The following is a 22,486-nucleotide window of genomic DNA, read 5'->3' as shown; positions in this document are numbered from 1 at the left end:
ACAGCTATTAGCTATCACTCACTCCACAAATATCTGGTGCAGAGAGAGGTGTTATGTTCTTCCCAGTGTTCTAGCTAGCTACTGTAGGTTGATGGTCATAAGAGTGACCAACCATTTTTCATCATATGCCCTGAAATGTCCCTGGCTTTTTATAAATGTGTTACATTTCTGATACATTCTTGATGCCCTATGCGATGTGGGTAGGCTACAGCAGTCATGTACACAGAAGGCATATCCTGATTTTATCCAGTGGAACATAAACCTGGGACATTTTTTTACCCAGAAGCAACCACTTTGTTGACCAGTCAAAAATGTGATTGAATGACACAAAGCATCCTCAAATTATATATCATGTTTGTATGGACCTATTGAAAAGATATTCAACTTGGAGGGGGGCAGTCCCGGTCAAGGTGCTTAATGTAGGTAAGTTCAATGAGCTAATATTAGCGTTAGGGTCACTTTCATCTTTCGTTCATAGACATCGGTCATTATGTTGACTTTTGGTTGTATTTGATCGGCCTCTTTACAACCACCTGTAAAGCTACTTTAGAACCACAGGGAGGCACCAGCGTACTATGAATGTAGTTTTTTTAACCCTTTATGCCCAACACATTGGGGTCAATCTTTGCATAAATGTACTTTAAAGCTAATTAATTTAAATGAAGCCACCTATCCACTTTTACCTCATCTGTATTCTCCTTGAGTTCACTTTAACTGAAGTTGCAAACGATACAAAATACAGACATAATCAAATATGGAAAACATATAGACTGTGTATTGTGCTCTCTAGAGTTATTTTAAAATAGATCAACCTTTCCATATGCTAAATAAGCCCATAATGGCTGAGTGGAAGGATTCAACCCATGGGTTCTATTGCCCCAGGCGCTCCCCATGGCTCCAGTCCCCATACGCTCCAGCTCAGAATTCATTTTCTAGTCATGGCAACATGGATCCTATCACCATCCAAGGCCATTCCCTAATAGCCTTGGAAGAACAGCCACACATGGACCCAGTAAATAATGCAAACCAGTCATGATGACCCTGATTCTGTGGTGCAGTAAGGACACACTTCTTGAAGGTTCCATGGAGAACAATCTCAAGCACTTCTTCAGTTTTGAGGTAATGACCATGGACAATGCCTTCAGAAAGTGTTCATACTTATTATTACACATTTTGTTGTCTTACAGCCTGAATTAAAAATGTATATATTTTTTGTTAACCATCTACACACAATACCCCATAATGGCAAAGTGAAAAAATATTTTTTGAGTTTTTTTGCACATTTATTGAAAACGAAATAAAGAAGTGTCTAAGTTACATAAGTATTCACACCACTGAGTCAATACATATTATAATCACCGTTGCCAGTGATTACAGATGTCTTTCTGGGTAAGTCTCTAAGAGCTTTGCACACCTGGATTGTACAATTTTTGCATATTATTCTTTCTAAAATTCTTCAAGCTCTGTCAAGTTGGTTGCTGATCATTGTTAGACAGCCATTTTCAAGTCTTGCAATATATTTTTATGCCGATTTAAGTCAAAACTGTAACTAGGCCAAGAACATTCAATGTCGTCTTGATAAACAACTCCAGTGTATATTTAGCCGTGTGTTTTAGGTTATTGTCCTGCTGAAAGGTGAATTTGTCTCCCAGTGTCTGTTGGAAAGCAGACTGAACCAGGTTTTCTTCTAGGATTTTGCCTGTGTTTAGCTCTATTCCATTTCATTTTATCATAAAAAACTTCCTAGTCATGGCTGATGTCAAGCATACCCATAACATGATGCAGCCACCACCATGCTTGAAAATATGAAGAGTGGTACTCAGTGATGTGTTGTGTTGGATTTGTCCCCATGCAGCTCTAGTTTGTCCCTTTAGTTAGAATGTCCGACAGCTCATCAATCAATCACCCCTAACATGCTATCCAATCAGAGACATTCTCTTTAGCCTGTCGTTTTAAGTTCCGCATCCAGCCTGTGAGTTTTGGTGTAGACAGGGAATGGACAGTTGTGATTATCCACAGAAATAATAAGAAGACATGTTTCAGCATGTTTAACTGTATTTGTGCGTTCATCTAAAACCAAGTAAGAATAAGTCATGGTTATTACACTGTATGTATGCTGTCAGGGGGGGGGGGGGGGGGTTATTCTAAAGTTGTAATTGACTATGTATCGTCATTACTAGCAAATGAAGTTACGGTAGCTACTTAGCCAGGCTAACTATTCTCTATGCGTCATGCACACAGTGCATTGCAGTTATGTTTATGCTTGAGATATAAGATTTAGGTCCCTTTTTTATCGTGGTCATAGATGCACTTTGTCATTACTAGCAAATGAAGTTACGGTAGCTACTTAGCCAGGCTAACTATTCTCTATGCGTCATGCACACAGTGCATTGCAGTTATGTTTATGCTTGAGATATAAGATTTAGGTCCCTTTATTATCGTGGTCATAAGATGCAGAGTTTGTTTACATTGTACAGCCTGCTGGTAACTGCAGCAGCTCATTAAATATAGCAGGTTTAAGTTACGTTAGTGAGCGCTTTCGCTCTGTCCCACCAGTTTCATGGTCAGTACGCAGTTATTGCGCCTTCCTGGTGTCACGTGTCCTTTCGGACCACTTCATAGTTTAAGGTCTAGTTATTTAGCGGTTTATGGTTAGCGTTGTATAGAATGCAGCTGTATTCTGCGGCTGGTATTCATGTTCTCATATACTGCATAATCTTTTAGATGTAATAGGAGCCTATTACATACCACATATCATTTTAAGTCACCATTGTATTCACATCTGTGTCTTGTTTCATTAGGTTACGTTGCCTACGTAGTGTTTGAGGTGAAATTAGCTTTTTGGAACAAGTGAAAAAGCGCAACTTTGTCCATCTTCCTGCTACCCAAAACCTCGACTGAGAACCCAGCGGTCCCGTTCCCAGCTGAAAAGTGCGTGGAAGCACTGGAAATAACTCATCCGATTAAGCCTTTATACTGTATGCATGTTATAGTAATATACACATATTATTGTGTCCTATAATATGTTCCTTTTCTATTCCTTGTAGAACCACATCCTACAGTTGTTATGTAAAGAACCCTAAAGAGTACCAGTGTGTGGTTCATGGTGGTGAGGGGACAAGCCAATTATGAGTGGCATCCATACTGCTCTAGCCGGGCAGCCTTGTAGTGATTCAATATCCAACCCAGCAACCTAGCTTAGCAATCAGAACACCGGTGTAAACCTGCCCTATTTTACAACAAACATAAAGCTTTCCATTCTGGACATAAAGTAATTTTCTTTTACACATTTTTTGCTGTTTTTCTTTAGTGCCTTATTGTAACGGGATTCTTCCGTCGAAGGAGAGGCGGACCAAAACGCAGCGTGGTAAGTGTCCATGGTTTTAATAGGGAAACTCAACATGAATACAACTACAAAACAAGAACCGTGAAAACCCGAAACAATCCCGTGTGGCACAACCACCCACAAAACAGGCTACCTAAATATGGTTCCCAATCAGAGACCATGACTAACACCTGCCTCTGATTGAGAACCATATCAGGCCAAACATAGAAATAGACAAACTAGACACACAACATAGAATGCCCACCCAGCTCATGTCCTGACCAACACTAAAACAAGGAAAACACACAAGAACTATGGTCAGAACGTGACACCTATTGCTATCATGATGCATGTTTTTGGAATATTTTTACTCAGGCTTCCTTCTTTTCACTCTGTCATTTAGGTTAGTATTGTGGAGTAACCACAATGTTGTTGATCCATCCTCAGTTTTCTCCTATCACAGCCATTATACTCTGTAAATGTTTTAAAGTCACCATTGGCCTCATGGTGAAATCCCTGAGTGGTTTCCTTCCTCTCCAGCAACTGAGTTAGGAAGGACGCTTGTATTTTTGTAGTGACTGGGTGTATTGATACACCATCCAATATGTAATTAATAACCACCATGCTCAAAGGGATATCCATTGTCTGCTTTTGTTTCTTATTTTTTATCCACCAATACGTGGCCTTTGGGAGACATTGGTAAACCTCCCTGGTCTTTGTGGTTGAATCTGTGTTTGAAATGTACTGCTCAACTGAGGGACCTTACAGATAATTGTATGTGTGCTGTACAGAGATGAGGTAGTCATTAAAAAATCACTATTTTTGCACACAGTGAGTCCAAGCAACGTATGTTAATTGTTAAGCAAATGTTTAGTCCTAACATATTTAGGCTGTCAGCGATTGGGTGCAGAGTGAAAGCGGAGTCAGGTGCAGGACACAGGTATGGAGTAATCCAACTGAGTTTACTCAAAGAATAAAGCAAAATTCCAAAATGGAACATACAACAAAACTCTAACACGACCACTAACGACATAAACAATCATGGACAGAACAGAAATGTATGTCAGATGGTTAAATAGGGAATGTAATGAGGGAATGTAAAACAGGTGTGTATGTAATCAGACAAAACAAAACAAAACAGAAAAATGGATCGGTAGTGACTAGAAAGCCAGTGACGTCGACTGCCGAACACCACCTGAACAAGGAAAAGGGCCGACTTCTGCGGAAGCCGTGACATAGGCTTGCCATAATAAAGGGGTTGAATACCAGCAGTATTGACTCAAGACATTTCAGATTTGCATTTTTATTAATTTATTTGTGTAAGGGTTTTCGTGTGGTGAAGGAGAAGCGGACCAAAATGCAGCGTGGTGGTTATTCATGTTCTTTAATCAAGGAACTAGACATGAAATAACTAGCAAAACAATAAATGTGCGAAAACCTAAACAGTCCTATCTGGTGCAAACACAGAGACAGGAACAATCACCCACAAACACACAGTGAAAGCCAGGCTACCTAAGTATGATTCTCAATCGGAGAAAACTAATGACACCTGCCTCTGATTGAGAACCATACTAGGCCGAAACATAGAAATACCCCAAAACATAGAAAAACAAACATAGACTGCCCACCCAACTCACGCCCTGACCATACTAAATAATGACAAAACAAAGGAAATAAAGGTCAGAACGTGACAATTTGTAAAAAATAAATAAATAAATACATTATTCCATTTTGACATTATGGGGTATTGTGTGTAGGCCAGTGACACGAAATCTCAATTTAATAAATGTTTTATTCAGGTATCACAACAAAACGTAGAAAAATTCAAGGGGTGTGAATACTTTCTGAAGGCACCCATAGCGGTTGTTTTGGCGGTGTCAGAGGTGGAACTGTGCTAGAGCTGTCCACATGTGGCTCCTGGCATTAGGACATGCCTAATGCGGACAATGCCATTAGCTACACAGAGTCGCATTAAGAGAAATCCCATGCAGTATTGTTTAGAAGTTTGAACACTGGAATGTGAGAGAGCCTAATCTACACCTCGATTAGGTTGACAGAAGCGTCATTATTTCTATATAGCCTACACGTTCTTATTCTGAACTTCTAACAGGAGTGGGACAGATGTGGCTTCATGACAATGATCAAGAGCAGCTGTTGACTGGTTTGAGAGATCCAATGCAGTTACACCTCCGACACCACCAAAAGTTCAGCTATCCGCTATCACTGGTTAACACTTGATCTGATTGAAATGAGGCCTAAGTGTCAAACAGGAGCCATTGTATGTGTACTGACAGTACTGCATGCACCGTTACCTTGAAACACAATGTGACTGGCTTCTGCATCTGCAAAGGGTCCTCATTTCTATGCAAAGCCATTGTTTGATTCTTCCACTAATTGATGCTTTGTTGTCTCCTGCTGGTTGGGGAGGCTGCTGTGAGTTCGTGGTTTGTGGTGGAGCTGATGTGGCTGCTACTCGGGGGAAGATAGCTGAAGCCGAGGGCCCCATATCCTATCCTCTGGATGGATGTGGCGTGAAGGATCCGAGTGGTGGGCAGCCTGCCAATCAAGCTGTGCGACCTCCACATTGAGCCAGCACAATCACTCCTCCCTCTTTCTCACCCGGCACAGAGCGTCTCACACCCTCTGAATATTCTTCCACACACACATTCCTCCACATATTTCTCACATACGCACAAATGAACGTTTGAATGCATGCGCGTACACACTCACAACACAGCCCCTCAGTTGGGACTAGGTCTACTGGAGAAAGGCTGGCCACTACACACAGTGTTGTGGTCAACAGGTAGGGATGATTCTGACTAGAGGAACCACACCGTGACCAACAGAAAGAGAAGAAAGAGTGGCATTTCTGGTCGAGTATCTCATGGGGAGTTGGATTGAATGCTGACTGTTGTTGTGTTGTGTGCCGGTGGTGCCACGCAGAGTGAGTGGACTTTGTAATGAAGAGATGCTGCGTTGTTTGATGTGCATTGTGCAAAAGCCCCGCTCTTTCTGCTTTGTGTTTGTCTTAAGGCTGGAATGTGGTGCAGGGCTGATAAAATGGGAGAATACAAATAAGTCTCCATACTGATGACCTTGGCAATGTGAAGATGCTGGAATACAGTTTCCATTTCTGTCAACATAATCCCTTGATAATGTCGGTCCATCTCTCTTGTTAAGTCAGCTGATCATAAAGTACAGGGCACAGTAAGACTTTTTTGGTTTACAGTTGGACAGATCTCTTATTTGAACCAACCTGGTTCTAGATTCATTTAGACTGGCGCTAGTCGACACCCGCATCAGGCTGGCCTCTGAGCCAGGGCTGGCATTATGGGTGGACCTTAGGGGCCCTTGCCGCCCTACCGTACCTACTTGCCCGTCCAATTAAAATACTGAAATAATTTATATGACCGTGGAGCGCGCCGACAGAAAGACACATCAAGCTCAGTTAAAGTGTCTGAGCGAGCAAAACAGCGCCCCCTTTGTCTCAGTATGTGTAGACCATGTATCTGATGCTGTCTGGACAAAAATGGTATGACATGTCATACTATTTCTGGCCAGACAGTATCAGATACATGGGATACATATAGACGGGTGCTGTTTCGCTCCCTCGGATGCTTTCTCCAGTGATATTGTTTCAGCAGAGAATCATTCTTTGTGAATGATTTGCAGACCTAATCTTGTCTCCTGCCTTACCGCCTTTGGGACAGACTCCCATTGTTAGGGTGGAGACATGAGCCTCTGCTCATTATATACAGATCTATGGTTTAAGCCTCTTGCGAATTGGTAAGGAAAGTTGGTGGGTGCACAATGCTAAATTGATGTTTCACCAAAATTATAATATTGTTATTATTATACTACCAAAATATTTCACCAGGGAGCATGACTTAGCCACAGAGGATCATTAGCTTATTTTTTAAAAGAATTGCTGTGGATTGTTTCAAATCACAAGTGTGCAGGACTATGCCTCTTTTTGGGTAGTGCGTGTGGCAATAGGTCTAGATGATTAAGTTGCGGCTGTCAGTGTGAAGATAATGCGTCTTGAGTATAGTTTAAAATGTTGCATCAAGAAGAAGGGGAGGAGAGGGGTGTGTGGCAAAGATATGGTGCGTCTCTCTCCAGAATGCATGTAGGAAAGAGACAATTTGGCAATGTCTGATTTCTGATTGTCTCAACTCACCACATACACCACTAATATGCTGAGCTTCTCAGTCATTTGGTCTTCGCCTCACAAGTCAACGAAGTCTGTTATTTTAACATCCAGTGTGAATGATAGTTCCTCAATATTTTACAAATCTTTCTAACACTACCGGCCTCAAAGCCTTGGCGTGAAAGAGAAAAAATAGAATGATCTGATGATCCCACATATCCAGTGGAAACGTCATAAAAGACTGTCTGTCCCGAGCTCACTGTCGCAGGAAACCGTGAGGGCCCGGAATATGCTAGTTCACACGTGTCAAACTCATTCCACGGTGGGCAGAGTGCCTGCATGTTTTTGCTCCACCCTTGATTGATTAATTAAGGTGACTAATTAGTAAGGAACTCTACTCACCTGGTTCTATAGGTCGAAATTGAAAGGAAAAACATAAAACCTGCCGACTCTAGGCCCTCCGTGGAATGAGTTTGACACCCCTGCGCTAGTTGATGCAGTGTTGCACTTCACTAGCAAAGGCTCAAGTCAAACAGATAGAAAGGGAAGCAGACAGGTGGAATAGAGAGATTCATGTGATTGAAAGAAACAATTTTCATTAGGATATTTTCTACTGTTTTTATCTGTCGGCTTTAAGCCTATGTATGTTACTTAGTTGATGATGGAAGTTATAGGCCTACTGCTGCATTGGACTATAGGTTATCGCTGAGTTCTATGCTCTCATTTATTTAGCCGCCATGGATCACAGTGTATTAATGTGTCCATATGGCAGAGGCTGGTGCTCTCGCCATAATTCTAATTTAATTTGAACTTTTAGATTTGTATCATTTTCCTACAGATTTTGACAATTAACCACGACAACGATGTTGAGAAACAAAAATGCACATATAAATGATAAACTTCCCCAAAGTTGAAACTCACAAGTTGCTATGGTCTTTATTATTACACCCATAACAAAAATTGTGAACTCGCAAGCGTGTGCACACATAGGAGTTCCTGTGAAAAAACGTGCCCCCCTATGGAAATCAAAGGTCCATCCAACTGATTTGTTCTGACGCCAGCCTTGTTCTGAGGAATAAAAAACATACTTTACGTATTTTACGTATACTGCATTGGTTGGGGAGAATTGGTGGGTATAATCCGTGAACATCTAGCAATCCAAAGGTTGCGTGTTCGAGTGGTGTTGGTGACAACTTTAGCATTTTAGCCAACTCTTCCCCTAACCTTTCTTATAAACTTAACTCAAACAACCTAACCTGCTACGTAAATTCACCTAACCTTTTTTCGTTAGTTTCCCTAACCATCAATGTAAATTATCCCTGTAATTCTTCTTTGTTGTTACAGTGCAACAAGCAAACTGGTCTCAGGGAAAGACGTATAATACAATACGTCATCCAAGAAGGATGATAAATTAAGTAATCCAATTCATACACTACCAGGTAAGTTGACTGAGAACACATTCTCATTTACAGCAACAACTTGGGGAATAGTTACAGGGCAGATTAATAAACCAATTGGAAGTAGGGGATGAAGTCCAGATTGGGAATTTAGCTAAGTCACTGGGGTTAACACCCCTACTCTTACAATAATTGCCATAGCATCTTTAATGACCATAGAGAGTGAGGACACCTTAACTTCCCTTCCAAATGACAGCACCCTACACAGTGCAATGTCCCCAATCACTGCCCTGGAGCATTGGGATGTATTTTATAGGAAAGAGTGCCCCCTACTGGCCCTCCAACACCACTTCCTGCAGCATCTGGTCTCCCATCACAGGGACCAACCAGACACAACCCTGCTGAGCTTCACAGGCAAACCAGCAGTGGGATGCAGCATGGAACACTGCTGGCTGTTGTACAACTGGGTAAGAGGTACTGTATGATACTATAGGTCCTATAATTCATATGCTATTGTACGACCGCTATTGCATTCGTAATATAACTTAACATAGCGTAATATATCATACCTGTAACGTCGTTCTTTGTTTGTCGAAAGAGAGTCGGACCGAAATGCAGCGTGGTGGTTACTCATGACTTTAATGGAAAAAGTGACACATGAAATAACGATACAAAATACAAAACAACAAACGGAACGTGAAACCTATTTACAGCCTATCTGGTGAAACTACACAGAGACAGGAACAATCACCCACGAAATACACAGTGAAACCCCGGCTACCTAAATACGGTTCCCAATCAGAGACAACGAGAATCACCTGACTCTGATTGAGAACCGCCTCAGGCAGCCAAGCCTATACAACACCCCTACTCAGCAGCGATCCCAAATACTACAAACCCCAATACGAAAATACAATATATAAACCCATGTCACACCCTGGCCTGACCAAATATATAACGAAAACACAAAATACAATGACCAAGGCGTGACAATACCTTTGACATGTCACAGATTTACTTACATAATGATACAAATTGCACTGAGACCACGTTGCCAGCCCTGCATAGCGAGAAGGGTACAATTTCCGCCGGCAATTGAGGCCTTTCCTACATGTGGGCATTCTTGTATTTTATTGCTACATTTTTCAGCTAGGACTCCTAATCACAGGTGTGAGACGGTGATACTCCAGTACAGTAGGTGGCGGTAATGCCCCATAACGTTGGGTGCCAACTGCCAATAAACCCCACAGAACAAGAACGGGGTGACAACACTGGTAGCTAGCTAGGACAACAATATACAGTGTCCTTCGACCCCGCCTGTCGAGCACAGTTTTCCCGCAGTTCTGTTAATGACGGCGAGGGCAGGTGTTAGCAAAGGACACTGGGTGCTAGCTTGCTAGTTAGCTTGCTAGTTAGGACTCTGGTACATAGCAGGCGGGATAGGTTGCTAGGTAGCCAACGATAGACAGATAGACAGTGTCCTTCACCCCCCACCTGTCGTGCACTGCTTTCCCGCAGTTCTGTTAACGATGGCAGGTGTTCGGCAGGTGGGATCGAAGGGCACTGTGCGCTAGCTAGAAGGAGGCGGGGGTGACACTGGTAGCTAGCTAGGACACCGGTAGACAGTGTCCTTCGTCACCCCAAAAACTCTGATAATACTTCTATTTCCATTCTGAATATCAAAAGTGTCACACAAGCATGAAGATGGCGTGCTCAAGGGAGGCCTTCATGCACAAACTAATGGGATGCTCGAGGGGGAGGAATACCCACATGCAGGAACGACCCGAATTGCGGCCTGCAATCACACACTATTGTGCATAGCAGGTGTTTTGATAGTGTCGGAGGTGGAGCTACGTTAGAGCTGTCAAATCCACAAGAGGATCCTGGCGTTATACCTATTATGGACATTGCCATTGGCTGCATGGAGTCATGTTAGTATCATTCCCATGCAGCTTTGTTTACACTTTCAAACACTGGAATGTGTGATCTACACCTTTCATAGAAATCCTCATTATTTGGTTTAATAATTTGAGTGTCATTTTTATTTCTATATTGCCTACACTTTCTTGTTCTAAACTTTTAACGCGTGTGGGGCCCATGTGGCTTCGTGATAATGACCAGAACAACCAATTTGAAAGCTCTAAGGAAGTTACACCAAAGATACTTATAACTAACCCACGATAGTTCATCTGCATCGAGCTGCATGAGCTAACAAGATCCTACTGGCGTGTTTGAGCATGTATTTGCACTTCCGTTAGGGAACGCGTACTCTGTAAGTGCAATAACTCATTTTGCCATATTTGGTAATGAGTTGAATTTCCACCCAGACGCTTTAAATTTTCACCCCCCTGTGATCCATCTGGGTTTCCGTCGTCCATCTGTGGTTACACGTCCAACACGACCAAAACACCAGCTATGCGGGTGTCGGCTATTGAGGGTTAATACTTCATCTGATTGAATCTAGGCCCTAGTCTTGGCCCTACATCTAAAATAGACAGTGCATTTCACATTGGATAGCTACACAGATTCAAAGATCAAGATTCCAAATAAAGCTTTGTTAATTAAAAATAATGCATACAGCATAGTATTGCCACTGTACCTCCCTGGTTGATTTAGGTGCCTAATGAATATGACCCAGTGTGCACTCTGCCTGTATTTAGAAGAAAGGGCTTCATACACCTCACTCCACCTTTAACACTTTAAGTCCATACCTGCCTCCAACTCTCTGCCGAAACAACCCAAGTGTGTTTTAACATTATAAATGCATTTCATGGCTACAGATATGAGTGCCTCGAGGCTACAGTCATTTAGACAGGTTACCTCATACAGATCAGATTACGGTTTACCCCAGAACTACCAGAGGCTGACAAAATTGCAATGCCGAACAATTCAATACATTTATATGGAAAATGTTGCACATTAGCATATCTTATAATAAAGGGTCTGACAGAACAAAAATGTTTTAGAATATCTTTATTTGTATTTTTGTTCATTTTGTAGCAAAAAACAATAGGTTTGACCACCGAAACATTGTCTACAATTCCAGGTGAGAAATGTACATGGTTACGCTGTAATGATACAGTGAAGCACCTCTGTATTTCTTTATGCTTACAAAGAAAAGAAAGACACTGGTATACATTATCGTTTTTCGCCATTGAACATTCTCACTCAATTATTGTACAAAAAAAGCCAGTATACAGAGTCAATGTACAGAAGCAATAGAAGTCATTCAGACAACGTGAGAAAGGACAGATCGAGAGAGAGTGTATAAGGTCCTTCGTGGTCTTTATGAGTTAGTCCTCGATAAACATGCAAGTTGTACACGTTACAGAAAAGCCAACAACTTCACCATGGTTGAGAGCATAACCATTGTGGACTGTACGTTTATGGTACCTTACAATGGACTTTTTTTTTTTTTGTAAACTCAAGTTAAATCAGTTGCAGTTCATGTTCTTGAAGGGCTGTCTTGACACGATCACAAAGAGATGGAGGGTTTTGTAACACTGCGAGTTTATGCTACCAAACCAAAAATCCGGTTGGACAATTCCTAGACACAGATAGTTCAGTACGAATTCCCTGTACATTTCTCATGCCAAGAACTGGTAAGGGTGGCAAGCTGTATGCTTACTCTCAAATGTCGATCATTTAAGGTGATGACTTCCAGATAGAGAATAAAGGTCAGTGCATCAAAGTTCATAGACATGTACAAATGTTCCTTGGATTTGGAGAAGAATGCTTGTCTCTCAACAATTGTGCATGTTGAGCTGCAGTTTTTCTGGGGGCTCAATCTTTCTTGCTGGAGAGTGTTAACTTGTGCTGGTTGTGAGCTCTATATTGGGTTAATTCACGATAACAGTTCCATTTTCACGTACGACCTTACCATTTTCACATTGTTAACTTTAAGAAAGAGAAATTGTTTGCTTGCTTTATACATTAATCCAACTTGATAGGGTACCAGATATGGAGCTATTTAATGAACCCTCAAATATATACTCTGTGTATAAAGTTAATATATTCACAGACATTGTTTTCATGAAATCTTTTTTTATATATTTTTGTAAGGACTCATTACATCACTGATATATAAATACCATTCAGTCCAAATGGATTAAGAAACAAAATGGTTCTGTGGATATAAAAACAATGTGGCTGGATATACTTGTATATTGTGGTTTTTCATAATGCAAATATTGAGGTCGGAGCCCCATCTTGTACAGAGGCGAAGAACAGTATTAGACAATGTGTATTTGATCGGCAAAATTAAATATATAAAAATTCATGACATATTTCAGATGAACTTGCAGCAGTAGTATAGTCCAGAGGCATGGCCCAACATCTCAGCAACAAGAGTGGCTTTTATGGTATGCCATTTTACAAGTCAACAAATACAGTGATTTGTTTTACGTTCCTTGTGTCTGAGAAACTAAGGCCCTCGTTTTGAACAACAGGCCTGCTTCCAATTTCTGAGTTTCCATGTGACTCCATACCGCACACAAATTGCACAATCCACTAGGTTTCATTGCATGACTTACTTGTAGTTTGTGGTTGACCATAACTGTGCGTCCCCCCCCCCTCCCCATGTAGAGAACACACACATACAAACATAAAACATCCTCACTCCATCAATCAGCTCCGTCCACCGAGCGTTTTCACCCTATTTACCAATTTGGGGTTCGAGAGGTGTGGTTTGAGCTTTACTTATCTGTCACAACAATGGTGGATCCACAATAGATTAACATGAATTAATTCCATGTAAACAAGGAAGGAGGGAGGAAACAGGGACTTCTCCAATCACCAGTGGGTCTATCAGAACTTAGGCGTATTGCCACCTTCCTGGGGCAGTGTTTAAGAAGATGTAAAGTGTGTCACCATCTCTCCTAGACAGTACTCTCCATGACCCACTCTTGGCTCTCGAAGGTCCCCTTGCTCCCTCCCATGTCACCCTCCTCGTCACACTGCAGCAGCATGCCATTCACAGACAAGCTCCTCTTAGTCCAGATGCTGCTGATGCGCCGGGGGTAGCTGCACACCGGCGTTGTGGCTGTGGAGGCGCTAGAGGCCATCACTTTTTCTGTTTGTCGGTTTTTATCCATACAGTCCCCCATGTCAAACGACTGGCTTCTTTTTGGCTTGGAGTCCAGAGGCAGCATGAGCACCCGGCTGAGCCGTGAGTCCATTGTGTGGCCCAGCAGGGGCTCCCTGTCCGTGGGGGGCCTATCGCCACCCGCCACTAGAGTGCTACTGCTGGAGGATGGCTCCCCCAGGTCTCCCCTACCCCTGGCCTGGCCCGCCCGGAGCTCTAGGGAGTTGAAGGCTCCCAGCAGGTGGTCCAGGTTGGCCCGGGGCTTGGAGGGGGCCGCCTGCCTCCACATGTTGGCCAGGGTGCTGTTGGGGCTGTGAGAGCCACCCCCAACCATCGAGCCACCCGACGAGGAAGAGGAGGAGGTGAGGCTGCTCTGGAGGGATCCGCATTTAAACTCCACCACCTCGTCTTGGATGGTTACTTTGGCCTTGGGTTTGGGCAAGGGCAGGGGCATGCCATTCTGTCCCAGCCGGCCCCCATTGGTCTGTGAGTGGGTGGCACTAACGCTGGTCAGCTTGCTGATCCCCCCCGTGCCACCCCCCTCATTGTCGGTGGCCTTGTAGCGCAGCATCAGGATAATGATGAAGACGAGTAGCGTCGCCACAATGATGCCACCCACCACCAGGATCATGGTTCCCCCTAGGAACTGGCTGTGGAGAGACTGGCACTGGGTGTAGTCATCGCGGGTGAAGAACTGGGCACAGCCCACCACGTTGGTGGCAGTCAGGGTGGTGGCGGTGTCGTCCCAGGCGGCCAAGACACACAGGTCGTACTTTGTCCCCGACACCAGGTTGGTCACCAGGAAGGCATTGCTGGAGGCCGGGATCATCCTATAGAAACACAGAGCAAGTGTTAAACACGCATGGTGAAAACCTAGTAGCTTTGGTACAATTGAATTGATTTGGAGGGATAACACTATCAACATGCGTCTTTCTTCAACACCATACATGTAATATCTACGCAACGGAAAGAAAACTGTGTTTGATTGTTCTTTATGAGGTCATTTCCACTAAAAGGAAAAGAGGGCTTCCGTGTTCCTATGTTCATTCAGGAGATGTCATTTGTGGTTTCTGTTCCCGTCTAACAGACAGCCAGTTGTAATTGGCTTTATCTCTTTAAGCAGTCTGTCCTGCTGCAGCAAACAGACGCTCCACCCCATATCTGAGCCACGGAGATGAGAGAGAAATAAATAACCAGAACACAGAGGAAGAGTGAAAGATAGTGAAAGAGAGAAGATTGAAAGCCTTGTGTAACAGCGAGAGCCTCAGATACCTATGTCGCTCAGGCAGCTGAAAGCGCTTTCTTACATTCAGAATATAGAGTCTCTGAGGCGAGAGACAGGTAGCCTTATACAACAGTAGTGGATGAGACCATCTCACCTGTCCAGGGGAGGGTCTTATACCCCTTAAGGACAGAACAGTCCCTCCAGGATTTAGAGATTTTTTCTTCTCGCAAATCAACAATTCCCCACATATTTGAGGACTTGCAAATTTGACCAATCACCTCACTATTACCGCATAAAACAGCAAAATCATTACAATATTCCTTCATATAACTGTCCGATCACCTCACTACAAAAAGAGGGCTCCCCCACTCAGCGCGTTTTGAGACAAATTTGACAAAATCATTGCAAATTGTCGAGCAAAATGTCAGAATTTTGGTACACAGCTATCAATAAAAAGAAAGAAAGGAGTCCTGGAGGAGCTGTCAGAAGTAACATGTCTGAGAACATAGTGAGTGATGTCCAGGGAACTGGCTCGGAGCTCGTAACATCCTGTCAATTCCTCGACAACATCAGTCATTCAGTCAAGGCAGCTGGCCACGAACGCCCATGCTGGACTAACCCTTTAGTTTAACGGTCTGAAATACATTATTTATAACAAAGCATTTACTAACAGTTTGCTCGTCATTTCTTAATCACTACTATCACAATTGTAAATATCAGTAAACTAGATTTTTACACATTTATTTAAAATGCTCAGTTTCCACTAGATGTTGCCTAAAATCCTTAAACATCCTGTGTTGTGTTCTTATTCTTTTACAGGTTATATGTTTGTTCTAGGTCATTTTCAGCATCAGGTACCGCTGGAATGTCTACCACTGGTCACGCAAAACATTTGTAGAGTATTTATAAAGCATAAAAAGTGAAAAAATACTTTAATAATGATTTGAGAATGGTTTATTAATGTGGGAGTAATGATTAATAAAGGTGAACGAACACATAATTTATAAAGGCATTATAAATGGTTTATTATGGACCATTAAAATAAAGTCTTACCAGCGGGCCATGAACACCTATGTAATATGCTGGCCATGCAGGACCATGTAATATGCTGGCCATGCAGGTCAATGTAATATGCTGGCCATGCAGGTCAATGTAATATGCTGGCCATGCAGGTCCATGTAATACGTTGGCCATGCAGGTCCATGTAATATGCTGGCTTTTCAGGTCCATGTAATATGCTGGCCATGCAGGTCCATGTAATATGCTGGCCATGCAGGTCCATGTAATATGCTGGCCATGCAGGTCCATGTCATATGCTGGCCATGCAGGGCTATGTAATATGTTGGCCATGCAGGTCCATGTAATATGCAGGTCCATGTAATATGCTGGCTTTTCAGGTCCATGTAATATGCTGGCCATGCAGGTCCATGTAATATGCTGGCCATGCAGGTCCATGTCATATGCTGGCCATGCAGGGCTATGTAATATGTTGGCCATGCAGGTCCATGTAATATGCAGGTCCATGTAATATGTTGACCATGCAGGTCCATGTAATATGTTGGCCATGCAGGTCCATGTAATATGCAGGTCCATGTAATATGTTGACCATGCAGGTACATGTAATATGCAGGTCCATGTAATATGTTGGCCATGCAGGTCCATGTAATATGCAGCTCCATGTAATATGTTGACCATGAAGGTCCATGTAATATGCAGGTCCATGTAATATGTTGACCATGCAGGTACATGTAATATGCTGGCCATGAAGGTCCATGTAATATTCAGGTCCATGTAATATGTTGGCCATGCAGGTCCATGTAATATGTTGACCATGCAGGTACATGTAATATGCTGGCCATGAAGGTCCATGTAATATTCAGGTCCATGTAATATGTTGACCATGCAGGTACATGTAATATGCAGGTACATGTAATATGCTGGCCATGAAGGTCCATGTAATATGCAGGTCCATGTAATATGTTGACCATGAAGGTCCATGTAATATGCAGGTACATGTAATATGTTGACCATGCAGGTACATGTAATATGCATGTCCATGTAATATGCTGGCCATGAAGGTCCATGTAATATTCAGGTCCATGTAATATGTTGGCCATGCAGGTCCATGTAATATGTTGACCATGCAGGTCCATGTAATATGCAGGTCCATGTAATATGCAGGTCCATGTAATATGCAGGTCCATGTAATATTCAGGTCCATGTAATATGCAGGTCCATGTAATATGCAGGTCCATGTAATATGTTGGCCATGCAGGTCCATGTAATATGCAGGTCCATGTAATATGCAGGTCCATGTAATATGCAGGTCCATGTAATATGCAGGTCCATGTAATATTCAGGTCCATGTAATACGTTGGCCATGCAGGTCCATGTACTATGTTGACCATGCAGGTCCATGTAATATGCAGGTCCATGTAATATGCTGGCCATGAAGGTCCATGTAATATGCAGGTCCATGTAATATGCTGGCCATGAAGGTCCATGTAATATGCAGGTCCATGTAATATTCAGGTCCATGTAATATGCAGGTCCATGTAATATGCAGGTCCATGTAATATGCAGGTCCATGTAATATGCAGGTCCATGTAATATGCAGGTCCATGTAATATGTTGGCCATGCAGGTCCATGTAATATGCAGGTCCATGTAATATGCAGGTCCATGTAATATGCAGGTCCATGTAATATGCAGGTCCATGTAATATGCAGGTCCATGTAATACGTTGGCCATGCAGGTCCATGTACTATGTTGACCATGCAGGTCCATGTAATATGCAGGTCCATGTAATATGCTGGCCATGAAGGTCCATGTAATATGCAGGTCCATGTAATATGTTGACCATGCAGGTCCATGTAATATGTTGACCATGCAGGTCCATGTAATATGCAGGTCCATGTAATATGCTGGCCATGAAGGTCCATGTAATATGCAGGTCCATGTAATATGCTGGCCATGCAGGTCCATGTAATATGCAGGTCCATGTAATATGCTGGCCATGAAGGTCCATGTAATATTCAGGTCCATGTAATATGCTGGCCATGAAGGTCCATGTAATATGCAGGTCCATGTAATATGCTGGCCATACAGGTCCATGTAATATGCAGGTCCATGTAATATGCTGGCCATTCAGGTCCATGTAATATGCAGGTCCATGTAATATGCAGGTCCATGTAATATGCTGGCCATGAAGGTCCATGTAATATGCAGGTCCATGTAATATGCTGGCCATGCAGGTCCATGTAATATGCAGGTCCATGTAATATGCTGGCCATGAAGGTCCATGTAATATGCAGGTCCATGTAATATGTTGACCATGCAGGTCCATGTAATATGCAGGTCCATGTAATATTCACGTCCATGTAATATGTTGGCCATGCAGGTCCATGTAATATGTTGACCATGCAGGTCCATGTAATATGCAGGTCCATGTAATATGCTGGCCATGAAGGTCCATGTAATATGCAGTTCCATGTAATATGTTGACCATGCAGGTCCATGTAATATGCAGGTCCATGTAATATGCTGGCCATGAAGGTCCATGTAATATGCAGGTCCATGTAATATGCTGGCCATGCAGGTCCATGTAATATGCAGGTCCATGTAATATGCTGGCCATGAAGGTCCATGTAATATTCAGGTCCATGTAATATGCTGGCCATGAAGGTCCATGTAATATGCAGGTCCATGTAATATGCTGGCCATACAGGTCCATGTAATATGCAGGTCCATGTAATATGCTGGCCATTCAGGTCCATGTAATATGCTGGCCATGAAGGTCCATGTAATATGCAGGTCCATGTAATATGCTGGCCATGCAGGTCCATGTAATATGCAGGTCCATGTAATATGCTGGCCATGAAGGTCCATGTAATATTCAGGTCCATGTAATATGCTGGCCATGAAGGTCCATGTAATATGCAGGTCCATGTAATATGCTGGCCATACAGGTCCATGTAATATGCAGGTCCATGTAATATGCTGGCCATTCAGGTCCATGTAATATGCTAGCCATGAAGGTCCATGTAATATGCAGGTCCATGTAATATGTTGACCATGCAGGTCCATGTAATATGCAGGTCCATGTAATATTCAGGTCCATGTAATATGTTGGCCATGCAGGTCCATGTAATATGTTGACCATGCAGGTCCATGTAATATGTTGGCCATGCAGGTCCATGTAATATGTTGACCATGCAGGTCCATGTAATATGTTGGCCATGCAGGTCCATGTAATATGTTGACCATGCAGGTCCATGTAATATGCAGGTCCATGTAATATGCTGGCCATGAAGGTCCATGTAATATGCAGGTCCATGTAATATGCTGGCCATGCAGGTCCATGTAATATGCAGGTCCATGTAATATGCTGGCCATGAAGGTCCATGTAATATGCAGGTCCATGTAATATGCTGGCCATACAGGTCCATGTAATATGCAGGTCCATGTAATATGCTGGCCATTCAGGTCCATGTAATATGCTGGCCATGAAGGTCCATGTAATATGCAGGTCCATGTAATATGTTGACCATGCAGGTCCATGTAATATGCAGGTCCATGTAATATGCTGGCCATGAAGGTCCATGTAATATGCAGGTCCATGTAATATGCTGGCCATGAAGGTCCATGTAATATGCAGGTCCATGTAATATGTTGACCATGCAGGTCCATGTAATATGCAGGTCCATGTAATATGCTGGCCATGAAGGTCCATGTAATATGCAGGTCCATGTAATATGCTGGCCATGCAGGTCCATGTAATATGCAGGTCCATGTAATATGCTGGCCATGAAGGTCCATGTAATATGCAGGTCCATGTAATATGCTGGCCATACAGGTCCATGTAATATGCTGGCCATGCAGGTCCATGTAATATGCAGGTCCATGTAATATGCTGGCCATTCAGGTCCATGTAATATGCTGGCCATGAAGGTCCATGTAATATGCTGGCCATGAAGGTCCATGTAATATGCTGGCCATGAAGGTCCATGTAATATGCAGGTCCATGTAATATGCTGACCATTCAGGTCCATGTAATATGCAGGTCCATGTAATATGTTGACCATGCAGGTCCATGTAATATGCTGGCCATGAAGGTCCATGTAATATGCTGGCCATGAAGGTCCATGTAATATGCTGGCCATGAAGGTCCATGTAATATGCTGGCCATGAAGGTCCATGTAATATGCTGGCCATGAACACTAAGGGGGTGCACAAAGGGGGGAACACAAAGGGGGTGCACAAAGTATTGAAAACAGGGGTGCCAATCATTCTGGCACATTTTTTATTTATTTTTTAAATTACAAATAAAAAATTTAAGATTATCTCTGAGAAATTGTATTAGTATAAAATAATGTGATTTTTTTTGGGGAGCATACAATATAGCTCTGTATTTGTAATATTGATTTTATACAGTCTTTTTTGCAAATCATTATCAAGGTTGGCAATTATTTTAGATGTGCCCGTATAATCATCAACAGGGATGCTGTGGAGAAATTGTCTGAAATTAGAAAACCACATCGACACTGTAGTGAAGAAGGCACGACAGCGACTCTGTAACCCTTTCCTGACTCTGAAAAACACCCTGGATCCCTGCTCATCTGCGTGAACGTGCCTTAGGCATGCTTCAAGGAGGCATGAGTTCTGCAGATGTGGCCAGGGCAATAAATTGCAATGTCCGTACTGTGAGACGCATAAGACAGCGCTACAGGGAGACAGGACGGACAGCTAATCGTCCTCGCAGTGGCAGACCACTCGTAACAACACCTGCACAGGATCAGTACATCCGAACATCACACCTGCAGGACAGGTACAGGATTGCAACAACAACTGCCCGAGTTACACCAAGAATGCACAATTCCTCCATCAGTGCTCAGACTGTCCGCAATAGGCTGAGACAGGCTGGACTGAGGGCTTGTAGGCCTGTTGTAAGGCAGGTCCTCACCAGACATCACCTGCAACAACGTCGCCTATGGGCACAAACCCACCGTCGCTGGCCCAGACAGGACTGGAAAAAAGTGCTCTTCACTGACGAGTCGCAGTTTTGTCTCACCAGGGGTGATGGTCGGATTCGCGTTTATCGTTGAAGAAATGAGTGTTACACGAGGCCTGTACTCTGTAGCGGGATCGATTTGGAGGTGGAGGGTCCGTCATGGTCTGGGGCGGTGTGTCACAGCATCATCGGACTGAGCTTGTTGTCATTGCAGGCAATCTCAACGCTGTGCTTTACAGGGAAGACATCCTCCTCCCTCATGTGTTACCCTTCCTGCGGGCTCATCCTGACATGACCCTCCAGCATGACAATGCCACCAGTCATACTGCTCATTCTGTGCATGATTTCCTGGGTGAGGGCTAGGGCCATTCCCCCCCCCCCATAAATGTCTGGGAACTTGCAGGTGCCTTGGTGGAAGAGTGGGGTAACATCTCACAGCAAGAACTGGCAAATCTGGTGCAGTCTATGAGGAGGAGATGCACTGCACTACTTAATGCAGCTGGTGGCCACACAAGATACTGATTGTTACTTTTGATTTTGACCCCTCCTTTGTTCAGGGACACATTATTCCATTTATGTTAGTCACATGTCTGTGGATCTTGTTCAGTTTATGTCTCAGTTGTTGAATCTTGTGTTTTTACAAATATTTACACGTTAAGTTTGCAGAAAATTAAAGCAGTTGACAGTGAGAGGTAATTTCTTTTCTTTTGCTGAGTTTATATACAGTATTATACTGTATTCTTGTCAATGCCACTCGACATTGCTTGTCCTAATATTTACATATTTCTTAATTCCGTTATTTTACCTTGAGATTTGTGTGTATTTTTGTGAATTGTTAGATACTACAGCACTGTTGGAGCTAGGAAGACAAGCATTTTGCTAGACCTGCAATAACATTTGCTAAATATGTGTATGTGACCAATAAAAATATATTTGATTTGTTTCACAGTAGGTTTGTTTAAGACTACCAAGAAACATTCTGCGCGACCCTGATTTATCCCACTGCAGTAAACCTCAGGAGGCTGGAGAAATTCATCCTGTCCCCCAGAGCCACGGCATGTTCTCCCCACTTCCATCACTTGGACGCGGGCAGTACAGGCAGGAGCAACATGGCAAAAACTAACACAGGCCAATAGCTTCTACCCCCCCCACTCAACAGACATCTACCCTTCCCCACCCAAATAGACATTTATCATGACGAATAGCCCCGTTTTACTGTGCGCTGCTCTCTCCTCTGTCCATGACTGATTTTAAACATATTTGTTTATTCAGATGAATTGAAATACAGAACAAAGTG

The 22,486-nt window shown here is 43.0% G+C and overlaps 1 protein-coding gene and 1 long non-coding RNA gene across 3 annotated transcripts in view; one reads left to right on the top strand and one right to left on the bottom strand.

The window, feature by feature from the left end:
• The first annotated feature begins 1,967 nt into the window (after positions 1-1,967).
• LOC123991671 lies at positions 1,968-9,461 on the top strand. The gene is made up of 3 exons (XR_006830830.1): positions 1,968-2,080; positions 3,311-3,367; positions 5,753-9,461. It is a non-coding gene; the product is annotated as an uncharacterized LOC123991671 (long non-coding RNA).
• Positions 9,462-11,828: 2,367 nt separating this feature from the next.
• Positions 11,829-22,486, bottom strand: part of LOC123990928 (leucine-rich repeat and fibronectin type-III domain-containing protein 2-like) — a 163,862-nt gene continuing 153,204 nt past the window's right edge. For both annotated transcript variants that reach the window (XM_046291950.1, XM_046291951.1), the window contains exon 6: positions 11,829-14,785. In XM_046291950.1, the coding sequence (XP_046147906.1) occupies positions 13,750-14,785 (1,036 nt within the window). In that variant the 3' untranslated portion in view covers positions 11,829-13,749. The remainder of the gene's footprint in view (positions 14,786-22,486) is intronic.

This window comes from Oncorhynchus gorbuscha, linkage group LG12 (genome assembly GCF_021184085.1).
Source record: "Oncorhynchus gorbuscha isolate QuinsamMale2020 ecotype Even-year linkage group LG12, OgorEven_v1.0, whole genome shotgun sequence".
Taxonomy (NCBI): Eukaryota; Metazoa; Chordata; class Actinopteri; order Salmoniformes; family Salmonidae; genus Oncorhynchus; species Oncorhynchus gorbuscha.
Note: the sequence above shows the minus strand (reverse complement) of the source record. Positions and strands in the feature narration are given on the sequence as shown.